General features: G+C 56.5%; 2 protein-coding genes and 1 long non-coding RNA gene across 6 annotated transcripts in view; 1 reads left to right on the top strand and 2 right to left on the bottom strand.

The window, feature by feature from the left end:
• Positions 1–425: 425 nt before the first annotated feature.
• ADAM11 (ADAM metallopeptidase domain 11) lies at positions 426–7,247 on the top strand (the record flags this gene model as incomplete). Its single annotated transcript, XM_042893328.1, has 22 exons — positions 426–511; positions 595–661; positions 752–800; positions 879–949; positions 1,389–1,463; positions 1,524–1,595; positions 1,887–2,044; positions 2,114–2,198; positions 2,301–2,391; positions 2,469–2,520; positions 3,002–3,101; positions 3,508–3,579; positions 3,652–3,744; positions 3,817–3,897; positions 4,177–4,227; positions 4,913–4,976; positions 5,043–5,142; positions 5,214–5,333; positions 6,093–6,261; positions 6,341–6,455; positions 6,547–6,637; positions 7,097–7,247. Coding segments are annotated over 22 exons (1,908 nt in total), but the record flags the coding sequence as incomplete, so codon positions are not given.
• A 2,680-nt stretch (positions 7,248–9,927) lies between these two features.
• Positions 9,928–13,665, bottom strand: LOC122192691. The gene is made up of 3 exons (XR_006182674.1): positions 12,464–13,665; positions 10,454–10,657; positions 9,928–10,257 (listed from the first exon to the last, which is right to left on the bottom strand). It is a non-coding gene; the product is annotated as an uncharacterized LOC122192691 (long non-coding RNA).
• A 216-nt stretch (positions 13,666–13,881) lies between these two features.
• GJC1 (gap junction protein gamma 1) overlaps positions 13,882–24,455 on the bottom strand; it is a 13,786-nt gene continuing 3,212 nt past the window's right edge. For 2 of the 4 annotated variants that reach the window (XM_042893333.1, XM_042893331.1), the window contains exons 2-3: positions 18,878–18,990; positions 13,882–17,470 (exon numbers count right to left, since the gene is read on the bottom strand). In XM_042893333.1, the coding sequence (XP_042749267.1) occupies positions 16,267–17,451 (1,185 nt within the window). In that variant the 5' untranslated portion in view covers positions 17,452–17,470; positions 18,878–18,990 and the 3' untranslated portion in view covers positions 13,882–16,266. Of the gene's footprint in view, positions 17,471–18,877; positions 22,615–24,455 lie in introns of those variants that run through there. The other 2 variants (XM_042893329.1, XM_042893332.1) reach the window with 2 other exon arrangements.

Here is a 24,455-nt window from a genome sequence, read left to right as displayed (position 1 = left end):
CCATGCCAGGCTGTGCCATGCCATGCTGTGCCATGCTGTGCCATGCCGTGCCATGATGTGCTGTGTTCTGCCATGTTGTCCCGTGTTGCCCCATGCTGTGCCATGCTGTGCTGTGCCATGCCATGTTGTGCCATGTTGTGTTGTACCACACCGTGCTTTGTCATCTTGTGCCATGTCGTGTTGTGCCATGCTGTGCCATGTTGTGCCGTGCCCCACCATGCTCTTCTGTGTTGTGCCACGTTGTGGTGTATTTTACAAAGTTGTGCCTTGTTGTGTTTTGCCATGTCGTGCCATGTTGTGCCGTGTTGTGGCGTGTTGTGCCGTGCTATGCTGTGTTGTGCCATGTGGTGCCATGTGGTGCCATGTGGTGCCATGCCACACCATGCAGCAGTGCCCCATGCCCTCAGCCCTGTCCCCTCTCTTAGGGCACAGGCGAGCACTGCTACTACCAGGGCCGGGTTCGGGGGTGGCCCCGCTCCTTCGCAGCACTCTCCAGCTGCCGGGGGCTGCAGTGAGTACCGACCCCAACCCTGGGTCAGAGCTGTGCTCGCAGAGCAGGGCTGTGGACAGAACCTCTCGGGGCTTCCCTTGCAGCGGGGTCTTCTCAGATGGACGGGATATATTTCTGATTGAGCCCCAAGCAGGCACCGAGCACGTGGAGGTGAGTGGGGACCTCCACCCTGCCTCAGTTTAAGGGGGACGTGGCCCTGGGGACACGGGGACACGGGTCTTGGTGCTCTCTCTGCAATAGGGTGTTCAGCCACATCTCATCCAGCGCACCCCAAGCTGTGCCTTGCCAGGTGAGCACCGTGCTTTGGCACTGCCTGGCACCCCCAGTGTGCCCAGTGCCCCAGTCCCACTGTCCCCATTCCCCGCAGGCTGCATGCTGGGTGCCGTGGGGCAATCTGGCTCAGGCAGCTCGGCCAGGCTGCGGCGGCAGCGGAGGCAGGTGAGTGCTGGGAACATGGGTAGGACATGGGCATGGGGCTGGGGGCAGGGGTACAGGGCTGGAGACATGGGCACAGGGTTGGGGACAAAGGTGTGGATTAAGGGAACAGGGACAAGAACACAGGGTTGGGGACAGGGATACGGTGCTGGGGACAAGAGCAAGAGGCTGGGGATAGGGATATCAGGCTGGGGAAAGGGATACAGGCCTGGGGACAGGGATATAGTGTTGGGGACAAGGTCATGGGGTTGGGTACAGAGGATGTGGGACTGGAGACAGGGGAATGGGGATGGCAACAGCAGCATGGATTTGGAGACATGAGGCTGGGAACAGGAGCACGATTTGGGGCTCGCAACCATGAAACAGGGCCAGAAACTCCCAAACCCCACTCCTTGCCCCACACATCCCCATGGGCACTGCCCACCTCCTTCCCCGCCCGCAGGTGCGTCGGGCGCAGCACACAGTGCACAGTGAGACCAAGTACATCGAGCTGGCCGTGGTGAACGACCATCAGCTGGTAGGGACGTGGGGCAGAGGGATGGCAATGGGGCGGCCGCCCACCCCCCGCTCCCCAAAGTTCCTACAGCTCCGCAGATCCGTGGTGCTCACCAGCAACTTCGCCAAGTCTGTGGTCAACCTGGCTGACATGGTGAGCGTGGGTCCATCCATGGGGTGGGGATTGCGGGCCCATCTGTAGGGTGCTGAGCATGGTGCTGCCTGTGGTGCTGCTCCCATGGCGTGTTGTGCCCCATGGCCACCCCCACTGTGCACTTTGCCCCGTTGTGCCCCATGGCACACTCAGCCCATCGTCATCCTCATGACACCCGGTGCCCCATTGCCATCCCCACTGTGCGTCGTGCCCCATTGTACCCCATCATGCCCCACTGCCATCCCCCTGGCACGCTGTGCCCCATTGCACCCCATGGTCGTGCTATTGCAGATCTACAAGGAGCAGCTCAACACCCGCATCGTGCTGGTGGCCATGGAGACGTGGGCTGCAGGGGACCGCATCCGCATGGAGGAGGACTCGATGGGGACACTCAACGAGTTCATGCGGCACCGGCGCGAGGAGCACAGCGACGCCATCCACCTCTTCTCGTGAGCATGGGGTCAGGAGCCCAGCCCATGGCCACATGCCCACGTCCCCATTTGCCCCATCCCTTGTAGGGGACGCACCTTCCAGAGCAGCCGCAGCGGTACCGCCTTCGTTGGGGGTATCTGCTCAGCTGGGCGCGCTGGTGGGGTCAACGAGGTGGGTGATGTGGGTGCAGAATGAATGGTGGGCACGGGACCCCATGGTGACAACGTTGTCCCCACTGGAGATCCCATGATGACCGTGTTGCCCCCATTGCAGTATGGCAACATGGCGGCCATGGCGGTGACACTGGCGCAGACGTTGGGGCAGAATGTGGGCATGATGTGGAACAAGCACCGCGCATCAGCAGGTAGCAATGGGGACAGGGGTGGCACCCGTGGGGACAATGTCCCCTCCCTGGCACCGCAGTGCTCTGCCATCCCATAGGGGACTGCCGCTGCCCTGATGCTTGGCTGGGCTGCATCATGGAGGACACGGGGTGAGCGCTGTCCCCACGTGGCACACGACCACCCCAGGAGGTGCCACCCATGGGGTGCTCCCGCAGTGGGGTGGTGGAGGGCACAGTGGGGTCATTGGGAGCACAGGGGGGCCATGTGTGCACAGAGGGGTCATTGGGAGCACTGTGGGATCAGTGGGGTCATTGGGGCACAGCTGGACGGTGGGGGGCACATTGGGGTCATTGGGGCACAGCTGGATGGCGGGGGGGACAGCGGGGTCAGTGGGGCACAGTGAGGCTGTGGTGGCACAGCAGGGTTGTAGGGGCACAGTGAGGACACTGGGGGAATAGTGGTGTCACTGGGGAACAGCAGGGCTGTGGGAATACAGCGGGGTCAATGGGGGCACAAGGGGGGTCACTGGGGTACAGGCTGAGCGCTGCCCCCACGTGGCACATGGCCACTCCTGGAGGTGCCACCCGTGGGGCGATGGCAGCCACCCGGTGTCACCACGTCCCCCCGTAGGTACTACCTCCCACGGAAGTTCTCCCGCTGCAGCATTGATGAGTACAACCAATTCCTGCAGGACGGCGGTGGCAGCTGCCTCTTCAACAAACCCCTCAAGGTAAATGGGGCATCAGTGGGGCGGGGGCTCCCTAGGGCATCAGCAGTCCAATGTGCATCAATGGGGTGGGGAGTCCCTGGGGCATCAATGAGTCCAATGTGCATCAATGGGGTGGGGAGTCAGTCCCTGGGGCATCAATGAGTCCAATGTGCATCAATGGGGTGGGGGGTCCCTGGGGGGTCAGTGGGGCCAACAGACATAAATGAGGTGAAGGAGTCTCTGGACCATCGGTGAGGCCGACGTATCAGTGGGATGGGGATTCTCCGAGGCATCAGGGGGCCAACAAGCATCAATGGGGTGGGGAGTCCCCGGGGCATCGATGGGGCCAACGGGCACCAATGAGGTGAGAAATCCCTTGGGGTCACAGTTGGGTTGGGAGGGACAACCTCACAGCCCTTCCCCACAGCTCCTGGACCCACCAGAGTGCGGCAATGGGTTTGTGGAGGCAGGAGAGGAATGCGACTGTGGATCGCAGACGGTGAGTGGGATCAGGGCCATGGGGGGGCAGCTATGGGGCCGGGGTGGGGCTGAGCACCGTGCCGCCCCACAGGAGTGTGCCAGGAGCGGAGGGAACTGCTGCAAGAAGTGCACGCTGACACACGACGCCATGTGCAGCGACGGGCTGTGCTGTAAGGGATGCAAGGTGCAATGGGGCACGGTGTGGGGCACTGGGAGGTTTGTGGGGTCAGGTCCTGATGTGGGATTTGTCCCCCAGTATGAACCACGTGGTGTGTCCTGCCGGGAGGCGGTGAATGAGTGTGACATCCCTGAGACCTGCACTGGGGACTCCAGCCAAGTGAGAGGGGTCACTGGGCACTGTGAGGACATGGGGGCACAGTGCAGTCACTGGGTGTGCAGTGGGGCTTTGGGAGTCACAGTGGGGTCACTGGGGCACGGTAGGGCCATGGGGGATGTAGTGGGGTCACTGGGAACACAGAGGGGCCACTGGAGGCTCAGTGTGACTGTGGTGGTACTGTGGGGTCATAGGGGCACAACAGAGTCGCAGTAGGACCATGGGGGCACAAAAGGGTCACTGGGGTACAGCGGGGTCCCAAGTGTCCTCTCCTGCCCCCAGTGTCCCCCCAACCTCCACAAACTGGACGGGTACTTCTGTGATAATGAGCAGGTGAGTGGCACCATAGGTATGGCACATCCATGGGATCGCAGCGCCCGTGGGTGCCATGCTCCCGTGGTTGCCAACCCTATAACCCTATAACTGCTTCCGTGGGTACCAACCATCACCCCGTTCTCAATCCCACGGGTGCCACCACGACCCTACCCCTGCTTCCATGGGTGCCACCAGGACTCTATAACCACTCCCATGGGCACCAACCATGACCCTGTTCCTATTCCCATGGGTGCCGCCATGGCCTTATAACCACTCCCATGGGCGCCAAGTGTGACCCTATTCTCACTCCCATGGGTGCTACTGTGACCCTATAACCACTCTCAAGGGTGCCGCCGTGACTCTGTAACCACTCTCATGGATACCAGCCATGACCCTACAACTGCTTCCATGGGTACCAACCATGACCCTGTTCCTATTCCCATGGGTGCCACCACAGCCTTATAACCACTCCCATGGGCGCCAAGTGTGACCCTATCCTCACTCCCATTGCTGCCACCATGACCCTACAGCCATTCTCAAGGGTGCCACCACGACTCTATAACCATTCCCATGGCTACCAGCCATGACCCTATAACTACTTCCACGAGTACCAGCCATGACCCTGTTCCCACTCCCCTGGGTGCCACCATGACCCTATCATCACTCCCCTGGGTGCCAATCATGACCCTATAACCGCTCCCAGGGCCGCTGCTACGGCGGGCGCTGTAAAACCCGGGACCGGCAGTGCAACGCGTTGTGGGGCCGCGGTGAGTGCCCAGACCCCACTCCCACATCCCCGCGTTGGGGACAGCAGGTGACGCCGCTCGCTGCAGGCTCTGCGGAGCGCTTCTGCTATGAGAAGCTCAACGTGGAGGGCACCGAGAGGGGCAACTGCGGGCGCGAGGGCGCGGGGTGGACGCAGTGCAACAAGCAGTGAGTGGCCCCGCCGAGCGCCCCGCGTCCCCTCCCGCTGTCACGCGGTGTCACCGCCCCGCTGCTGGCAGGGATGTGCTGTGCGGGTTCCTGCTGTGCGCCAACATCTCGGGGACGCCGCGGCTGGGCGAGCTGAGCGGGGAGGTGGCCACCACCACTTTCTTCCATCAGAACCGCTACGTGGACTGCAGGTGGGCGCCGCCGCCCCGGGGACGGGGACACGGGGTCACCCCTATGGGGATGTGGGAACAGGAGGGACCCCACGTGAACCCGCTGGGGACAAGGGCATGGTGGCGTGCTTGTGCCACCTCCTTAGGGATGGGGACGTGAGCACGGTGATGTCCTGGGTCACGCCTTGGGGACAAGGGTGTGGACACGTTGGGGGATAAGGACAGCGGGGTCCCACTGGGGACAGGGAGAAGGTGGCAGCGACGTCCCTGTGTTCTCCCCTGGGGGACATGGACATGGTTGGGTCCTTGCATCACCCTCTTGGGGAATGGACTCAGTGGCGTCCCTGTGTCATTGGGGTGGAGATGTGGTGGAGCCCCTGTGTCACAGCCCTAGGGACGTGGACATGGGAAGGTCCTTCTGTCCCTGTGTCATCTTCTTGGCATGTCACTCCATGGGAGATGGGACAAGGACATGGCAGGGTCCCTGCGGGATGGGGACAATGCACTCAGTGTGGTTCCTGTGTCACTCCTTTGCGGACATGGACGCAGTGGGGTCTGTGTGGCACCCCTTGGGGACGGGGACAGGGGACATGGACACAGCGGGTTCCCTTTGTCACCCCCTCGGTGTGTCACCACCCTGAGCATTGGGACATGGACCCGGTTGTGTCCCCACGTCACCCCACTGGATATGAGGATGTGGCGGTGTCCCCTTGCCACCCCTTTGGGGACAGAGACATGGACCTGGTGGCATCCCCACATCACCCCACTGCCACCTTGCAGGGGTGGCCACGTGCAGCTGGCGGATGGCTCAGAGCTGAGCTATGTGGAGGACGGCACGCCGTGCGGCCCTGCCATGCTGTGCCTCGACCACAAATGCCTTCCGGTCACCGCCTTCAATTTCAGCTCCTGCCCCGGCAGCGGGGATGGGAAGATCTGCTTTGAGCATGGGGTAAGGCGTAGGGACAGGGCTGGGAGGCACGGGGTGACGACAGAGGGTGGCATCAAGGGGTGACGCCGCCCCCTCATAGGTGTGCAGCAATGAGGGGAAGTGCATCTGTCAGCCCGAGTGGACGGGGAAGGACTGCAGCGTCTACGACCCCATTCCTGAACCCAAACCCACGGGGGAGACGGAGCGCTACAAGGGTCTGCTGGGGGCGCGTGGTGCTGTCCCTGCTCCCCGTGGTGCCTCATGGCCGTGTCAGCTCTGACGCACATTCCTGTCCTCCTGTCCCAGGTCCCAGTGGCACCAACATCATCATTGGGTCCATAGCGGGAGCCGTGCTGGTGGCTGCCATCGTCCTTGGTGGCACGGGATGGGGATTCAAGTAAGCGGGGTCATCGGAATGCTCGTTCCCCCGGTCCCATTTGTCCCCTTGTCTCCATGTCCCGTTGTCCCACGGGGTCACTGGGATGCTCATTCCCCTGCTCCCATTTGTCCCCCTCATTACCGTGTCTCCTTGCCCCCCGGGCTCATTGGGACGTTACTTGCCCAGTCCCATTTGTCCCCATTGTCCCCTTGGTCCCTTGTCCCCTGTGGTCATGGAGATGCCATTCCCCCGATCCGACTTGTCCCCTTGACCCCATGTCCCCACATCCCTTGTCCCCTGGGGTCATCGGGACGCTCATTCCCCAGTCCCCATTGTCCTTCTTACTCCTTTGTCCCATGAGATCATGGGGATCCTCACCGCCTTGCTCCTACTTGTCCTCCTTGTCCCCTGGGGGTCAAGGGGCTCAGAGGGACACCGGGGACACTGACACCGCCGTCCTCTCCCCCCTGTCCCCAGGAACATCCGCCGCGGAAGGTACGACCCGGCGCAGCAGGGAGTGTAACCCCCCACCCCGTCGTCTCCTCGTCACCATCACCGTCCGGCGGCAGCGGTGACCCCCCCGGGCCGGAACCGCCGCCCGTCTGTCCGTGTCACTGTCTGTCCGGCTGCCCCCGTGCTGTCTCCATCTCTGTGCCCACCCCAAAGAGCCCAGTGGGGCGGGGGGGGCTCTTTGGGGCTTGGTGTCCCCCGTGTCCCCCCATCCCATACCTCGTGTCACCCCCCTGCACTAAAGCGCTCCTCACTTCTGTGTTGCAGGTCCGGGGGGGGCCTGAGCAGGTCCACCCGAGGAGGGAGGAGAGCACGGGGGGATCCCCCCGACCCCACTGCACCGCCACGAATGTCCGGAACCCCTGGGCCCTCTGGGGTTGGGGTCACTGCACCGCCATGAATGTACCCGGGGGGGCCACAACAGGACCCCCAACCCCACATGGCCCTGGGGAGGGGGGGGGGGAAGGGTCAGAACCCTCCCTCACTCCATGTCAACATCTTCCAGCTCTGGGGGCTGCACCCCCTGTATCAGGCCAGTATGCCCCAGTACCCCCCAGTACCAGGCCAGTTGTCCCCTCCGTGCCCCCAGAGCAGGGCCTGGAGGCCATCCCTCCTCCCCCCCATCTCGCATCCCCACCAGTGGGGTCCCACACCCACGGGTGCCAGGCTCTGGGTCAAGGACATCCCCCATCCATCATCTCCCCCATCCCAAAAGGTGCACCCCAAAATGGGGACCCAACGGCATCAGGGCCACCCTATGGGGCTGGGGGGCAGGGAGAGCCCAGGGGAGTGTCACCCCATGTCCCCTTGTTCCCTGGTCCTTTGTCCCTTGGGGTCACTGGGATGCTCATTCCCCTGGTCCCATTTGTCCCCCTTGTTCCCCTGGTCCCTTGTCCCTTGGGGTCATTAGGATGCTCATTCTTCTGCCCCCCTGGTCCCCTTGGCACTTCACATGTCCCATGTATCACCCTCAGGACAAGGGGGTGGCACGTGTCATCCCTGTCCCCGCGGCCCCACATCACCCCATGCCATCCATCCCACACCACCACGGAGCACTTAGGGCCCACCGCAGCCCCACGATGACACACAGCACAGTGGGGACCCCACACCCACGGAGGGGTGGCAGTGTCCCCCCCATATGTGTCTCCTGCTATGGGGTCAGCAGTGGGACAGGAGGTGCCCCCAGGGCAGCCTACATGGTGTGACCACGAGTGGCAGCCCCAGGACCATAGGGTGGCAGCAGGATGGGATGTCCCCAAACTCAGCTGTAACCGTGTCCCCATATGACACAGCAGCCCCGTGGCCATGGGCTGTGGGGAGCTGGGCAGCACAGAGAGGTGTGTGGGGGTCCAATCCCCCGCCCCTCAATCTGTCACCATGATGTCCCCACAGCTGCAGTGCCTGCGAGAGGACACCGCCGTCCCATGGGAGCCCTGTGTCCCTGTCCCAACACTCGTCACCGGTTTTGGGGACGTGAACCTATATATAAATATATATATAAATATAAATATTTTTTTTTCTTAATGATTTTAATGCTGTACGGCCCCGCAGTGCCACCAGGACTGGGGGATGGCCCAGGGACGGGGTGAGCTGACCCCAGGGCCCCGCAGCACACCTCACCTCCTGCTCGCGTGCCTGCTTCACCCGTGCTGGGGGTCACCCGGACCCCACAACGCCTCCTGCAACGTCACAGATTTATTTACAATAAAGAATTGGAAAATCAGTGGGAAAATTCTGCCTTTCTGCGGGGCTGGGTGAGCAGCACGAGGCTGGGCAGAGCTGCACGCTCACATCCGACGTATCCTCACACATCCGGGGCCAGACAGAACTCACTCCTCTGGTCCCTGTGTCCCCCTGGTCCTGTGGTCCCTTGTCCCATAGGGTCACTGGGATGCTCTCTGCCCTGGTTCCACTTGTCCCCCTCACCCTCTGGTGTCACTGGGATGCTCAATGCCATGGTCCTACTTGTTTCCCTTATCCCCTGCTCCTCCGTCCTGTGGGAACACATGGATGCTCCTTCCCCTTGTCCACACGTCCCCATGTCCCATGGGGTCACTGATATGCTCATTCCCCTGGTCCCATTTGTCCCTCTTGTCTTTGTGTCCCATTTGTCCCCTGGTCCCCTGCTCCTTGGGGACATCACTGGGATACTTGTTCCTCTGGTCCCATTTATCTCCTCATCCTCTTGTCCCTTGGGGTCATGTGGATGCTTATTCCCCTGATCCCATTTATCTCTCTTGTCCTCTTGTCCTCGTTCCCCGGTTCCCTGACCCATGGGGTCATTGGGATGCTCGTTCCTCTGGTCCCATTTCTCCCTGTTGTCCTCTTGTCTGCTGGTTCCCTGTCCCATGGGGTCACTGAGATGCTCCTTCCACTGGTCCCATCTGTCCCTCTTGACTTTGTGCCCCATTTGCTCCCTGGTCCCCCATCCCTTGGGGTCATGTGGGTGCTTATTCCCCTGATCTCACTCATCTCCCTCGTCCCCTGGTTCCCTGTCCCACAGGGCCATCGGGACGCTCGTTCCTCCGGTCCCATTTATCCCTGTTGTCCCCTTGTCCCCTGGTAACGTCCCACGGGGTCACTGAGATGCTCCTTCCACTGGTCCCATTCATCCCCTTTGTCCTCCTGTCCCCTGCTCCCCTGCCCCAAGGCACACTGGGATGCCCGTTCTGGCCGTACTCCCAGGTCCATACGGAGCTCCTCAGCCCGGTTCGACTCTCCCACGCCGCCGTTCTCCCCTCGCAGCGCTCTGCTCACCGCATCAGCCACCAGAGGGCTCCCCCTGCCCGCTCCTCGCACCGACGGCCGGCGCAGGAGATGCGCCGCCGGGCCACGCCGGCTCTTCGCCCCCCAGCCTGGAGGCTGAAGGCACAACGGGGCTGCAGAACGCTCCCATCTTTGGGGTCCTCTGGAAGGGCGCAGCTTTGTTCCCAGCCACAACAGAGGCGCGGCTCATTGGAGCTTTTTGGGGCCGCTGTCTGTGCGCCGCAGCACCGAGCGCATCAGAAATAATGTGGAAGCACAAGCAGTGAACGCTGAGTCCTTTGAGGCCTTTGGGCTCAGGAGGGCATGGAAACGGCGTTGGGTTCCCAGCCCACCCGAGGTCCTTCCCGGAGCCACGCGTCCTCCTGGAACACAGCAAAAAATCAGTGATTTATTTACCATCTTTTTGCCTGAGGGCAGCAGCGAGGCACTGAGCTGCAGGTGCTGCCCATCACAGAGCCCACGAGGAGGAAAAAAGACCCACTGCTCATCGGCAGACCCAACAGAACAGATCTCCTGCAGCCTCCTCTGTGCCATTACATAAAGGGGAGCCGCTCAAACCTGCAGTCCCTTGGCTCCTTCAGCTGCAGGAGCTGATGGTGGACCATCTGGCTGTGATTTGTCGGCGATAATCTAATGAGGCAGACCTCGTTTTTAGGGTGCACACAAGGAAGAACGTCCTCCTGACTCCCCAGGAGCACAGGGTGCCACGTGAGCAGCAGCTTGCAGGAGCAGAGGGAGGCAATGGCTTTTCAGCTCTCCTATCTGAAAGAGAGCAGAGAAGTTTGGGTCAGAGGGAGACATCAGATGGTCGGGAGCCAACACTGCCATGTGGGCTGGAATGGGAGGATGCCTTCCTGCAGGGAGCCGTGCTTGGGGGATTAAGGAAAAGGGGAGAGAAAGCAAGAGCCCACGTGCTCTGGGTGCTTCACATCTGAGAGAGGCTGCTGGGCTGCACCCAGGGTGGGAGAATGAGGTCTACAGAGGGGACAGCAAGGGCTCAGCCTCAGCCCTGGCCCCTCACCCTCATCCCATTCTGCTTCCTCCCTGAGTTGACAAATGAAAGCTGGTATTTGGCACCTGCTGCCGAGGTTCTGAGAGCGAGGCCACAGCTGGAGGCACAGAACACAGCCGTGCGCGGACAGGAGCAGCTCGGGGGAGCAGTGAGCATCTCCAAGCAGCCGTGCTGCAGCCGTGGGAAGGAGCAGCTCCGCCAGCAGGCAGCGACCAGGCCCTGACCCACTGCTGGCCTTGCTGGGAAATGGGACACACAGCCGCTGCAGGCGATGGGGCATCGCGTGTCGGAGCGCTGCTGCAGCAGGAAACGCTCAGACAAGGAGAAAGGAAGGGACACAGCCAGCTCAGCACAGCTGGAAATGCGATGGGAGGCTCCGGCGCTGCTCCTGGCTGCACTGGGGGTGCAAACGCCCTGGGGGCCATGGGGGAAACCCAGTTCCCAGCGATGCAAGAAATCTCCCACCGCCCTTTCGGAAGCGCTCCCCTGGCTGGGATGCTGCCTTGGAGGTCTTTTCCAGCTCAGAGATCCCATCACTCCACAGGCCAGCCTTGCTGCTGCTCTTTCCCTCGCAGTGCTGAGTTCACGTTGCTGCTGGGGAGCTTTGACCCCTGCGGAGCTGAGGCCATCACAGGCACCACGGCAGCAGCGACCCCAAGGCGGGTGTCAAACCCCCCGCAGCTCCCACTGCCCTGCAGGAGGTGGGGATCAGAGCCTGCTGGGCAAAGCAGCAGCTCAGCGTCCTGAGCACATCTCCCAGATTTCTCTGAAGGATTTCAAAGCAATGACAAAACGGCAATTTGTTAAATCAGCTCTGAAGGCTGCGGAGCTCCTGAAGAACTCCTGGAATGTCTGCAGCGCTGTGGCACTCGGGGTCAGAGCAGTTTATGTAACCCCCGTCCTCTCGTGCTGCCACCAGCAGTGCTGGGATCTCCTTTCGCTGTCAGGCTTTTCTCCTCCCGCATCGGATACGAAGAAGATGCACACAGATAAGAAATGCCAAGAAATCCCAACAATACAGAGGATCACAGCTTCCCTTATGGGGGGGGAAATAAAAAAGAAAGGAACCCATCTGTTATATAACCTCACTGCAGCTCAGCAGTGAGGTGATGGGAAACCGCATCTCACGGAGACTCACTGAACCAAACGGCACCTCACACTGCCGCCAGCCCAGCAGCGCACAGCTTCCCTTCCCTGGGGCAATGGGGAAACGACATCCAGGGGAAATATTCACACAGGGACAGCGTGTTATTATGGATGAAGGAAACTTGACGGCATTTTGCAGCTTCTTCAGCACGTTCTGGGTGAGCAGTGCATACAGCCTGCCCTCTGCTCAGAACCCTGCACGTTTATGGGGAGCTGGGTATCGCTATGCCTGCACAGCAGCAGCCTGCCCTGCAGCACTGAGGATTTCCCCGAGCTGAACGGCGCCGGTGAATGGCATTCATGCTTTGTGCACAGCACCCCTCCCAACCTCCCTCCCTGCATTTCCTTGAATAAACTCCTTTTCTGTTGGATACAATCACGTGTCTGCTCTTGCTTTAGACGTTTCTTACCTCCTGGCCACACATCTCCCCATGTTGCCCGCGGCAGGACAGCTCTGCAGCTGTTCTGCTGGGTTTGGAGCTGCTTCTCTTCTCTGCAGCTGCGCTGCAAAGTCCTCACAAGCAGATTTTCCCTCTGGTTTTCAGCAGGAGGATTTGTGGCCACCTCGGCTCGGTGATAACAGGAGTGTGCCGAGCTTCCCTTCCAGTGCAAGGCAAGAGGGCTGAAAAGAGATGCTAACGCAGAGCAAGAATGTCTGCAGCACGAAGCACATTTGCTCTGAAAGCTGAACGCTGCATGCAGTGCACAGCACGGGTTCCCCTCTCCCAAACCTGTGTATGGACGACCCCATGTGCTGACCCTGCATGCTGACCACATCCCAGCTCCGAGCCCACCAACCTTCAGCTCACAGCTGATGTCATCACCCCGACTCTTCAGCAGCTCCTGCAAAGAGCTGTTGAGATGTGAGCAAGTTTGCTACCAAATATGGATGACAGATGAAGCGCAGCTGCTGATCCGCGCTCTGCGTGTGAGACAAAGGGCTCAGGGTGGCTCTTAGCTCAGCGAGGCTCTTTGGCTGCTAGGGCACCCTACATTCCTGGCAGCAGCTCAGCGACCACAGGGCCCTCAATTAGCGCCGGAGCTGATTAACAACACGCCGCTTTGCTGATCAGGCTGAAGGTTTGGGTGCCCTCCCTCATCTTTCAGGCTGGCACTCAGCAGCGCTGCTCTGAGCTGTGGCTGTGGGGCTTTGTGCTCTGCCCAGGGCAAAAGGAATGCTCAGACAGAAAGGAGCTCACTGGAGTCGCCGCACAGCTTTAAACGAGGGCCAGATAAAAGGGCGGCAGTCGGCAGGCTGCAGGACCTTTGTGTGTGCAGAGCTGAGACACATCGCTGACACGAGGCCTCGTTGGTCGCAGACATGGGAAGAGATTTCCCCCTACAGACCCCCCTCCTGGCACGGCACAGCAGCACCCCAACACCCACAGCACCCTGCAGAAGGCAGAGCGCTGCTTTCCCAGCAGGGAGGAACCCATCTGCTCACACTGCTCTGATAGAGACGAACTGAGCGGCTGCTGCAGAAGGTGGGTTACATCCTGCTCCTCCACCAACAGCCCAGCTCACAAAGCGATCCTTTGTGACAGCAAAACAGACGGGCATTCAGCTGCGACGTGCAAAGGCAGCTGGCCCCGTCTGCTCTGCTCGGGGCAGCTGAGGCCGCACGCTTCGCCGCGCCGCTCCTCCACATGCGCCCATGCAGATCCCGGGTGGTCGGGAGGAGCTCCTCGAGGGCTCACTCTCCACATTCCTCCCTTTCGACGCCGTTGGAAAGAGGCTCTTTGTTATGCTGAGGTCAAACAGGTTGAAACCCCAACCTCTGCACCACCCCCCATCCCCGCAGCACTGCAAAAACGCCGCCTCAGCCTGCTTTTCTGAACTGCATTTAATAGACAAAACCAGAGGTTAACAAACTCAAGGTACGTTCATTTTCTTTTTTCTTTTCTTTTTTTTTTTTTTTGGTCCAAGATCTGTTCTGAGCGTTTATTTCAGGATGGCCTGCATCAAGCCAGAGCAAGGAGCATTTTCAAGTAATGCATTATCATTTCTTCAGGAGAAAGGAGCCAAACCCGAAGCCTTGAAACCAACTGCAGCCACAGACCCCAGCAGAGGGCTGCCACACACCTCCCCTGCAAGGAGCGCCTCGTCTCAAAGCAGGGGCGCACTGCTTGCACCGCTGGAACTGCCGGGGAACGGAGCACACGGAGCAAAGTCCCAAAGCGTGACACAGAGCAACAGAAAGCAGGCATTTCTCAGCGTCCCTCAGATGTGAATGCTCATCGTGGCCAAAAAGACACTGCCAGGGGCAGTAAATACTGCATTCCCCCCCCCCCCCCCCTTTTTTTTTTCTAATTATAAATTCAAGTTGAATGCCAAAACTGCAGAATGCCGCGGATCTGACCGGCCTCTCGAGCAGAAATGAAGCGGTGCATTTATTGCTCCGTCTGAACTCGGCCCCTCGGACGTGACAGGAGGAAGAGGGGTCAGGGATAAGGCATTGTTGTTTATAGTCAGAAGGGTTTTGTAAAGACCTGTACACACAGCGTGTGTGCGTGGGGCCGGGGGAGCAGGGCTGCCACAGAGCAGAGTGACCACGAGTCCATCCAAGCACATTGCTTTGGAAACACAGCAATCTGCCCCAAAAGGGACTGGAACAACTGGGAGCCCCGGGGAGCGGGGTGTTATGCAACGAGAGAGCACAGAAACATCTTCAATATGTAAATATGAGTTATGAGGCGTTTTCCATAGGATGAAAACACACAGTGAGGGACCAGGGGACATAAGGACAAAGGGGACACGGGGAATGGGCATCTCAAACAGCCCGTGGGACCAGGGGACATGGGAACAAATGGGACCAGGGGAATGAAAACCCCCATGACCTTAAGGGACAGGAAGACAAATGGAGACAAGGAAGACAAATGGGATCGGGGGAACAAGTATCCCAGTGACCACAGGGGACAAGGGACCAGACGACATGAAGGACAAAAGGGACACGGGGAACGAGTGTCCCCATGACCTTGGGACAGCAATCAGGAGACAAGGGGACATGGAGACAAGGGGAATGAGTGTCCCCAAGACTTCATAGAACAGGGGACAAGGGACAGAGGGCAAGGAGGACTAAAGAGAACACAGGAATGAGCATCGCAGCGACCCCAAGAGACAAACAGACCCAGGGAACAAGGGAACATGGGGACAAGGGGGGCAAATGGGACCAGAAGAACGAATATCCCCATGATCTCATGGGACAGGGGACATGGGACAAGGAAGACAAACAGCACCAGGGGAACAAGCATCTCAATGACCCCATGGGATAAGGGGGACAAACGGGATAAGGGGAAGGAGTATCTCCATGACCTCACAGGACAGGGACAAGGGCAGAAGGGGCACGGGGCGAGGACAAAAGAGAGCGAAGGAACGAGCATCCCAACGACCTCAGGGGACAAAGAGGACCAGGGACAAGGGGGACAAAAGGGACCAGGGGAATGAGTGTCCCAGTGACCCCAGGGGACAAGGGACACAGGGACATCTGGGTGAGACAGGCAGGTGGTGGCCCCCATATAGGCAGCTATGGGACGTTTGGAGCAGGGTGTTACGTAACGAGAGACCTCAGAAACCTCTTAAATATGCAAATATGTGGAATTACAAGTCATTTTCCACGGGACAAAGAAACGTAGCACATAACAGCCACAGCGTGACACTTCCATTTGTAGGTAGCACATCATTTTTATAGAAGGTACAGTCAGGAGCACCATCAGCAGACGTTTCTGACCCCCCCCCTGCTCTAAGGGAGCAGATCTGGCTCCCTGGTGCTGTGTGTTCAAGGCACTTCTCAAATGCAGCATAGAAAGTTCTGACACTGAAAACAAACAGAAAACGACGACGAACCACAGTAATAAAAGGAGCAAAATGCTGACAGCTACCTACAGTTTTCTCCTTTCGTATAAAAAAGGGTAACTTCAGAGATCCAGTGTACAAATACAAAAATTGTGCATAATAAATGTACGATAATACTGTACATACAGCGTAAACCCTTCAATGAGAATGATTTAAATATACCTATTTGTCTCCTGGCTTGGAAGGCAGAAGAATAAAGTTGTACAGTCCTACAGTGCGCATATAAACACTTTCTTAGAGCTGGAATCGCTAGCCAACAGCATCCCTGAAAATAAGCAGAACCAAATATTTACTTAATGGAAGCCATTACTCAACGGGTTGCTGGTTGTGAGAAAAAGACAACATATAAACTCAGCCAAGGTCAAATCCAGACAGAGTTCTTCCCGTCCCCCGATTTGCTGCTGGCGCTGCTTTTGTTGGAGCCTGCTTTGGACTTCTTCTCTCTGGAGCTGCTGCTGGGGTTGTTTTGGTTGTTGTACGCCTGGATGGCCATGTCCAGGCGTTCCTGAGCCACTTTGATTTCCCTCTGCAGGTTTTCCAGGTCGGCGGGGATGTTCTCCTCGTTGCTGCCGTACTGCTGCTCCTGGGCAATGTTGGCTTTGTTCTGCCTGTAGGCCATCTTGGCGTTGGACAGCTCGGTGTACTGCATTTGGTCGGGTTTGACGGCGATGTTGTAGCCGGGGGGAGCAGAGGGTGTGTTCCAGGTGAAGGGGTAGTTGTAGGTCCCAGAGTCCTCCAGCTCTTTCCTCTTGCTGTTCAAGGTGTCCCGGATGGTGCCAAACCCCAAGTGCAGCATCTCCCACACGTTCAACAGCAAACACATGCAGCTCACCCCGTACATTATGAGCAGGAAGATGGTCTTTTCGGTCGGCCTTGAAATGAAGCAATCTATCTTATGGGGGCAGGGCTTCCTGCTGCACACGAACACGGGGCTGACCTCGAAGCCATACAGGAGGTACTGACCAACCAGAAAGCCGACCTCGAACGTCGCCCTCACCAGCAGCTGCAGCACGTAGATCCTCATCAGCCCGTCCTCGCGGATCCGCCGCCGCCCGTCGTGCTTGGCTTTGGCGGGGGGCTGCTGCTCCTTGTTCTCCCGTTCGCTTTCCAGCTCTATTTCTGGGTACATCATCGGGTCCTCCTCGTGGTCGTCCTCGGCCTCCTCCAAGCCTCGGTGCTGTTTCCAGCGCATCGAAAAGCTTTTGCTTCTGAACCTTCTGTCGACGTCACTGTGCTCCACCATGCGGGCGATCTTGTGGATGGCGTAGCCCAAATACATGACGGACGGAGTGGCGACGAGGATGATCTGGAACACCCAAAACCTCACGTGAGAAAGAGGAGCAAAAGCGTCATAACAGACGTTCTCGCAGCCGGGCTGCTCCGTGTTGCACACAAACTTGCTTTGCTCATCATAATAAATGGATTCGCCTCCCACGGCGGTCAGGACGATCCGAAACACGATCAGCACTGACAGCCAGATTTTGCCAACGAAGGTGGAGTGGTTGTGGATCTCCTCTAAGAGACGGGTCAGAAAGCTCCAACTCATGGTGGTCAAATTATTTTACCTAGAAAACAGACAAAACCCCCAAAAGAGTTGAGTTGATGAGCTCAAGGCCGCACGCTGCAAACATGCAATCGGGAGAGAAAGGCTCAAATCTGACCACCAACGCAGAACTCTTCTGTGGCATCACCTGCTATCGGGAAGCTCCAGCTGCCAGGACTTGTCTGAAGACTTACATCTCCTTTGCAGGCTTTTGGGAAGTCCTCTGTCAAGAAGTAAAGTAGCAGCTCTCTGCCACTGCACAAACAAATCTTGCTTCCAAAGTGGCTTCCATGCAGAAGAGAAAGGCATGGCTGCTCTGCATTTCTAATGTTTACACTTTGGATTGAAATCTCCTTAACGCAGTGGATCAGAAGCTCAGCTCCTGTGACATTTTATGGGCACCGCTGGCTGCGTCCCACTGCTGACACCAGGGCTTGTTTTCACTGCTGAAATCTGAGCTAACAATGTTGGCCTCCACCACCCACGGCCAACAGAGAAGCACTGCTAGTTTAATTACACTGCATACCTCAGTGCCCTGAAAAAGGGAAGAAAGGACCCTACAGAGCAATGCCGGCTGTCTTAAGGTAGCAATGAACCACTCAGCCAAAACCTGAGAGCAGGCAACTGCTGTTGACTTTGCTTCAGGACAGGACAATCCAATACAGACCATGAGCTGAGCAGTGCTGCCCTGCAAATCACAACTTCCAGCTATTCAAGTTGTTCCATGCAACGACAGTGGTGTTCACAGGCAGCACGCTGAGGTCTGGGGTGATGCAATTAATGCATTGATACAGCATAACAAAAGCAGTGCATCAGTGTATCACCAGCACAACATCCACGCAGCCAATGCACCATCAGTGCATCATCAGTGCAACCATCGATGCCATCAGTGTATCATCAACAAACAAAATGATGCAAATTTGCCTTTTGTGTGAAATCAAATGTTATACTGAAAAGTCATCAGCACAGCACAACATGGCTGGACTGGGTGGGTCATTTGATTCATTACTTGATGGCATGATGAGAAAAAAATTAGCATGATATAACATCAAAAAAGCACACGTAACAGCCACTAGAGACCTTGGAAAACAATTCCCACATTAGAACAAAGATCAACTGCTCCCAGTTACAGTGAGCTCCACCAAGACCAGAAACAGCTCTGCACCCAGCAATCCAGGCCTGACAAATGCCACATGTGGTACAGAAGCCTGCAGACTGACAAATGGAAACAGAGTGTAATTGATGCAGATAAATACACGGCTTTGGAGGCTGAGCCCATTGAAACAAAATGCTTTGGCCAAGCTCAATGCAAGGACGTACTTCAGGAAAAGCACGAGTCATTGGGTAAGAGCAGTCACTGGGTTGCAGTGAATAGGAGTCAGAATCCTCTGCAATACAGCAAAAGCAATTGATGCATAAGGGATCTCACCTCCTCGTTAGCAAGACGGCACGCCGTGCCGGTGTGTGCATCCTTCAGAAGTGGCAGGACGTCAGAGAGCGAACGCGTCAGCCTCGAGTCCATCTGAAGAAAGGGGAAGATGCCTGAAAGAGATCAGAGCTCCATTTGTTTCTGTGGGGAACGTGGGGAGAAACGGAGCAGGAAAACAGGCAGGGCTGTGAACCACTCCCTGAACTCTCTTCAGGACGGAGATCGTTTCCTGTTCTGACTGCCAGCGATTACACAAATGAGAGATCACAGCTCACCTACAGACACTGACAGCGCAGACTTGACACTCAGATTAACCACAGCCTTCACAGCGCAAGGCTTATCAGCTGTGCGTTAACGGCGTGCGTTGATTAGGAGGCTCTCAATGCTCAGATTTGAAGCTGCTGAGCAGCTCTGCTTCTCCCTGGCAAGAAAACGTCACTTATTCTATATTTAGCCCCAGTTCAGAGGAAAGCTGCGGATACAAATATGGGAAAACACACCAGCAGCACCTTCTGTCTGTAAGGAAACCTTTGGGTTCAATGGAACGACCTCTCATTAACCCGCTGTCCCGCTGGAAACGTCCATCTCAATCTAATTAGAAGGAAAGAAGGAAGTCATATGCAGAATTCTGAATTTCACATGGTTGTATCCTTCAGTTTCTGAGCTAGAGAGCAGCTCTGCCTTCGCAGATGTGCTGCAGGACCAGACACACGGCAGCAGCCTTCACCCCACGTCCACCGAGTGCCTCCCAGATCTGCCGGCCCGGCAATATTTAACTCAATAATCTTCCACCGTTTGAAGGAGAAGCCGATGGACGCTGACACACATCTGAAAAAGGCAGAACGTCAGCAATTTCAGCTCGTTTAAGATATGGCAGAAATGCATCCGAGGGAGAGCTGCACTCTGTGTCTGTGTCATGAGCTCATCCCTACGCTCGGCGCAGAAGCACTCGGTACAGGGAATGGATTTACAGCATTTTTCCCCTTAAAATATACCCTCCTGTGCCGCCCTAATTAAATCTGATTAATTTATTAATGATATATTAGTTTTGCTTTGTTTTTAAGCAGTGTAAAAAGATGCGTGCTGATCAGAAAAAAAAGTCCAGAATAAATGCATGGCAATTCCAGTGATAATCCAAAGTGGTTTCATGCTGCGTGAAAGTAAAATTAGGCCCCCAGGCTAATTAAGATAGGATTTGAATTAGGATGAATGCATAACTAGCATAATTCATTCAAATCTCATTTACATTCACTCGATTTTTACTACTCGAGAAGGAAGAACGCGATGGCCAAACCCATCACCAGCACAGCACCTCGGACGATGGAACCACAGATCTGGGCAGAATAGAACAGCAGGCTAAAGAGAGGTGGAGAAATAATCAGATTCTTGTGCTGTCAGAAAAATAAAGATGTCAAACACACATCTTTTGGAAAGCCAACACGCGTGTACCCACCAAGCATTCAGCTCAGAGATGAGCTGGAGCTCGCAGATAAGAGCCGAACCCCCGATAGCCTCCGAGTGCCCCCCAGTAATGCCAGCATGGAAAGCCAAGTGACAGTTTTAGCATCGCTCCCCCGCAGTGACACAACTCAAATGGAATTGGGAGATGTGTTGTGCTGGCCAAACTGGCATTCACTTCACCTACAGCAACGGGGAGCTCCAGGAAGAGCTATTTCCAGGGCGGTGGAGGTGAGCTGTCGGCTCTGTGCCGTCTCGTGGGGTTCTGGGATCCTACAGACCCGAGATAACAAGGAAGTTCAGCAGCAAGCCCCAGGTGATGCTGGCATTCCGATGATGTGAAATGTAATAATGGAGAAAACAAGCTGGTCAGCAGATTTCACGAGAAGGCAGGGTGTTATCTGACAGCCTGTGAGATGGAACAGCTGGTCCTGGGGGCAACGAGCCACAGCATAACCCAAAGCTGGGACTGCAGCTTGCCATGTGAGCTGCCCATCCACCTCTCCATGACTTGGAAATAAAGAGTAATGCAGCAGGGGATGAAAAGGGCAACAACTTTGTGCAATCAGATCGAATCTGAACCTCAAGTCCATCAAGAACAAACAGCCAAACATGAAGGTCTGCGACCAACACCCAGCTCTCGGACTGCCAGCAAACAGCACTGCCTTCTGACATCCACAGATCAGCAGCAGATCCTCAAAATGACCACTGCTGCCAACCCCAATGACAAACCCATTGAGTGAGCACAGTTTCAGTACAGATTCAGGGCCACAGAATATTTCTGATCAAGCTCTTAGTTCCCCTTATTCCTCTCAACATGGATTCCATTGGGTTTCTGCAAGACGATTACAGTTGGACAGGATGATCCTAGAGGTCTTGTCCAACCTTAATGATTCTGTGACCAGAAACACTCAGCTCCGCACTTCCAAATACCCAGGAGTGCTCTCCAGCAGCTGCTCCCACCTGGACACCTCGTGATGGAGCAACACAGGACACAAAGCCACTCTCCACAACGCTCCCGAGATGAGCATGCCCACAAGCCCAGCATCGAGCAGACACCAACACAGAACCACCCATTCAACTAATTTACTTACAAAGATGCTCAGCCCCCAATTTTTCTTGTACCAATGCACGTTACCCCCCAAAATGTACGATGTTTTGCCATCAGGCAGTTGACACTACAGATTCAACCTCCTGATTTCATATTACAACTCTGACAGAGTTCCAGGGCAGGCTCCCAAGCTCTGGCTACATACACAGATATACCCCACTGCTCCATTTTTGGGACAGAGAGGAGCCACCAAGTGCAGCCATCAAACCCACAGGTCTGGCAGTGGCCAGGCAGGCAGATCCAGCCCACTGCTACCAACCAGTGCAGCTCGGCAGGACTCTGCCCAGTTGGGTTTCCTCCAAGGAAGGAGAATCCACAAGCTCTCTAGACAACCTGTTCCAACATCTTCAAGCAGGATTGCTGTGTTTCAGTGCCCGCTGGGTGCCAACCCATCGCTCGGTGCCACACAGGGGAGGCTGGGACTCAAGCAGCAAAACTACTTTTCCTGTAAGAATGAACACAACGATGGGGGGATGTGTTACAGGGTCTGGAAATATACAGAAGAGCAGCACGGTGCCCCTTCCACCCCGTGCTGGATGGCAGCCCAGTAGGCACGCTCAGGACGTGCATTGCAGCACGGTGTCCCACTGACGTCCCCATACCTGAAAGCAGCCCTGAGGACGGATGGGGGCTCCCACGCCGAGAGCCGGGACACAGTGCTGAGATCAGAAAGAAAGCACATCTGAGCAGCCATCAGGGAGATTCCCCCCGAAGTGATGCAGATCAGCACAGCACCCCTTTAACGACTCCTGATCCCACTGCGGCGCTTCCCACCGCGCTCCTCCAGCACGCTCACAGCCATGAGTGTCAAAAGAAAGTGACACGCTGGAGGCAGCTGACCCAGATATCACTCTCACGGCCATTTCAGGAGAAAAGAGAGAAGCCCAAAGAGAGCAGTGCTGTCTGCTCCTGTAAGTCGGATGGCTCTCGCAGAGCCGAGCAGGAGATGATGGGTGGGTAACACCTCATTCACCAGCACTGGATTATGGCAGAAGGGAAAAAGCAAGCTGACTTCTACTGATAGAACACGCAGCAATGCTAAACTTCCCCCAGTTTCTTATCTCCAGGCTTTCAGTACTTGAGGAGTATGGGCACAGAATCACACAGAGTCACAGAATGGCCCGGGTTGGAAGGGACCTCAAGGATCACGGAGCTCCAACCCCCTGCCACATTTCATGGCAGCCCAGGCTGCCCAGGGCCCCATCCAACCCGGCCTTGAACACCTCCAGGGATGGACGGGGCATCACAGCCTCTCTGGGCAGCTGTTCCAGCCCCTCACCGCTCTCATAGCAAAGAACTTCCCCTGACATCCAACCTCCATCTGCCCTCCCTCAACTTAAAGCCATTTCCCCTTGTCCTGCTGTTATCTACCCTTTCCAAGAGTTGACTCCCCTCCAGTTTTTAGGCTCCCTTTAGGTACTCAAAGGCTGCATGTCTTCACACAGCCTCATTAAGTTACTGAACTTCTTGCTCACGTTGCACCCCTCTCCCAGCTGGAGCTCACAGGTGGCCCAACCGTGTCCTCGTGGAGAGGCAAGCAAAATTCTGCTTTCTAAAATACTCTGAGCACAAAGGATGCTAAGCAGCGCATGCTGGACCACAGCTCATTCACTCAGGAAAACATGGGCTGACCACAGAACAAGGCAACCCCAAGGATTCTCTTAGCAAGGCATCCCTGTACCCACCCCACCACTACTCTGCTGCTTCAGAGGCTCCTCAAGAAATACCCAGAAAGCCCCACCAACAGGCTGACTGCTCGGTGCTGCTAGAAGACAGTGGCACATGGAAAAACAAAGCCATTTCCCCATCTCTGTACCCACAGGGCAAGAAAAAGGCACAGCCCCACTCCTCGAGGGACTCCTCAAGACAACAGTCCCAAAGCAAACCTACAAATTCTACATCTCCAAACCCAACACTCATACAGGACAAATGAAATTGCGTGAAAATATAGGGTAGAATCATCAGGCAGCACTTTTTGCAGGAGAAAGTCAGACAGGATTCTGCACGGGGACTTCCAGCGCACAGCAGCAGCACAGACTGCTGCCTTTTACAAGACTTGCTGCTGTCTCTCAAAGGCTCCCTGCCAGGAAACCACAAGGCCATATTGGCACAGGGACTGTCCTGAAGGGAGGAACAACTGGGTGAGTGATAACCAAGAGAGTGGGAGTAAAGAGTCATTTCCTGCAGAGCAGAGAGGTCACAGCACAGCCTATGTCAAGGATTCCAACTGCGGAGTACAACGGGAACGGAGACTTCCAGTGAGCCAGGGACCAGAGATGAGCACATGGAAGATGAGTGGGTGCTGTTTCTGAACTCTTCAAAGCCCCTTTAAATATCCCAGGAATCAGTTTCCAGTAGGAGGATAGCTCTCCTTCTGAAAACAGCTCAACTATTTGGAAGTCAGCTGCAGAATGTCTGCGTTCACTAAAACTGAGCCAGCTGTTAACCACCTAAGAAAGGTTTAGTGTGAAAACCACATTACTCTTCTCAGGAGCAGCACACCAGCAAGGCACACATCTCTCAGATGTAAGAATCTGATTGTTTTATTTTTAACCCCATTTGAAAGCACCCTCACACACAGAGCCAGCCCAATGCACACCAACCACCACCTGAATGCTAAGCCCAAGTCCCCAGACTGACAGCTGAGCACTCAGCCAGGCTTCAGCAGGTCACCAGGAGTCAGGAAACACCCTCAAGAAAGGGGGGAAAAACCTCTATGAGCACAAGGAATCACCATTCTGGGCAATTTGTTGAAGCTCCGTGACCTCTGTTGGAGCTCCATGGTCATTACTGGAGCTCAAAGACCTCTGCTGGGGCTCAACCACCTTTGCAGGAGCTCAAAGACCTGCACTGAAGCTCAACAATTTCTGTTGGAGCTCAAAGACATTTGCTGGAGCTCAGTCACCTTCATTGGAGCTCAACCACCTTCATCAGAGCTCAACCACCTTCACTGGAGCTCAAACACCTTCATTGGAGCTCAACCACCTTCACTGGACCTCAACCACCTTC

Source organism: Lagopus leucura, unplaced genomic scaffold, assembly GCF_019238085.1.
Source record: "Lagopus leucura isolate 7727_CA_CO unplaced genomic scaffold, USGS_WTPT01 35276-3_obj-0_obj, whole genome shotgun sequence".
NCBI lineage: Eukaryota > Metazoa > Chordata > Aves > Galliformes > Phasianidae > Lagopus > Lagopus leucura.
The sequence above is the reverse complement of the archived record's forward strand: the minus strand, read 5'-3'. Positions and strand labels throughout refer to the sequence as shown.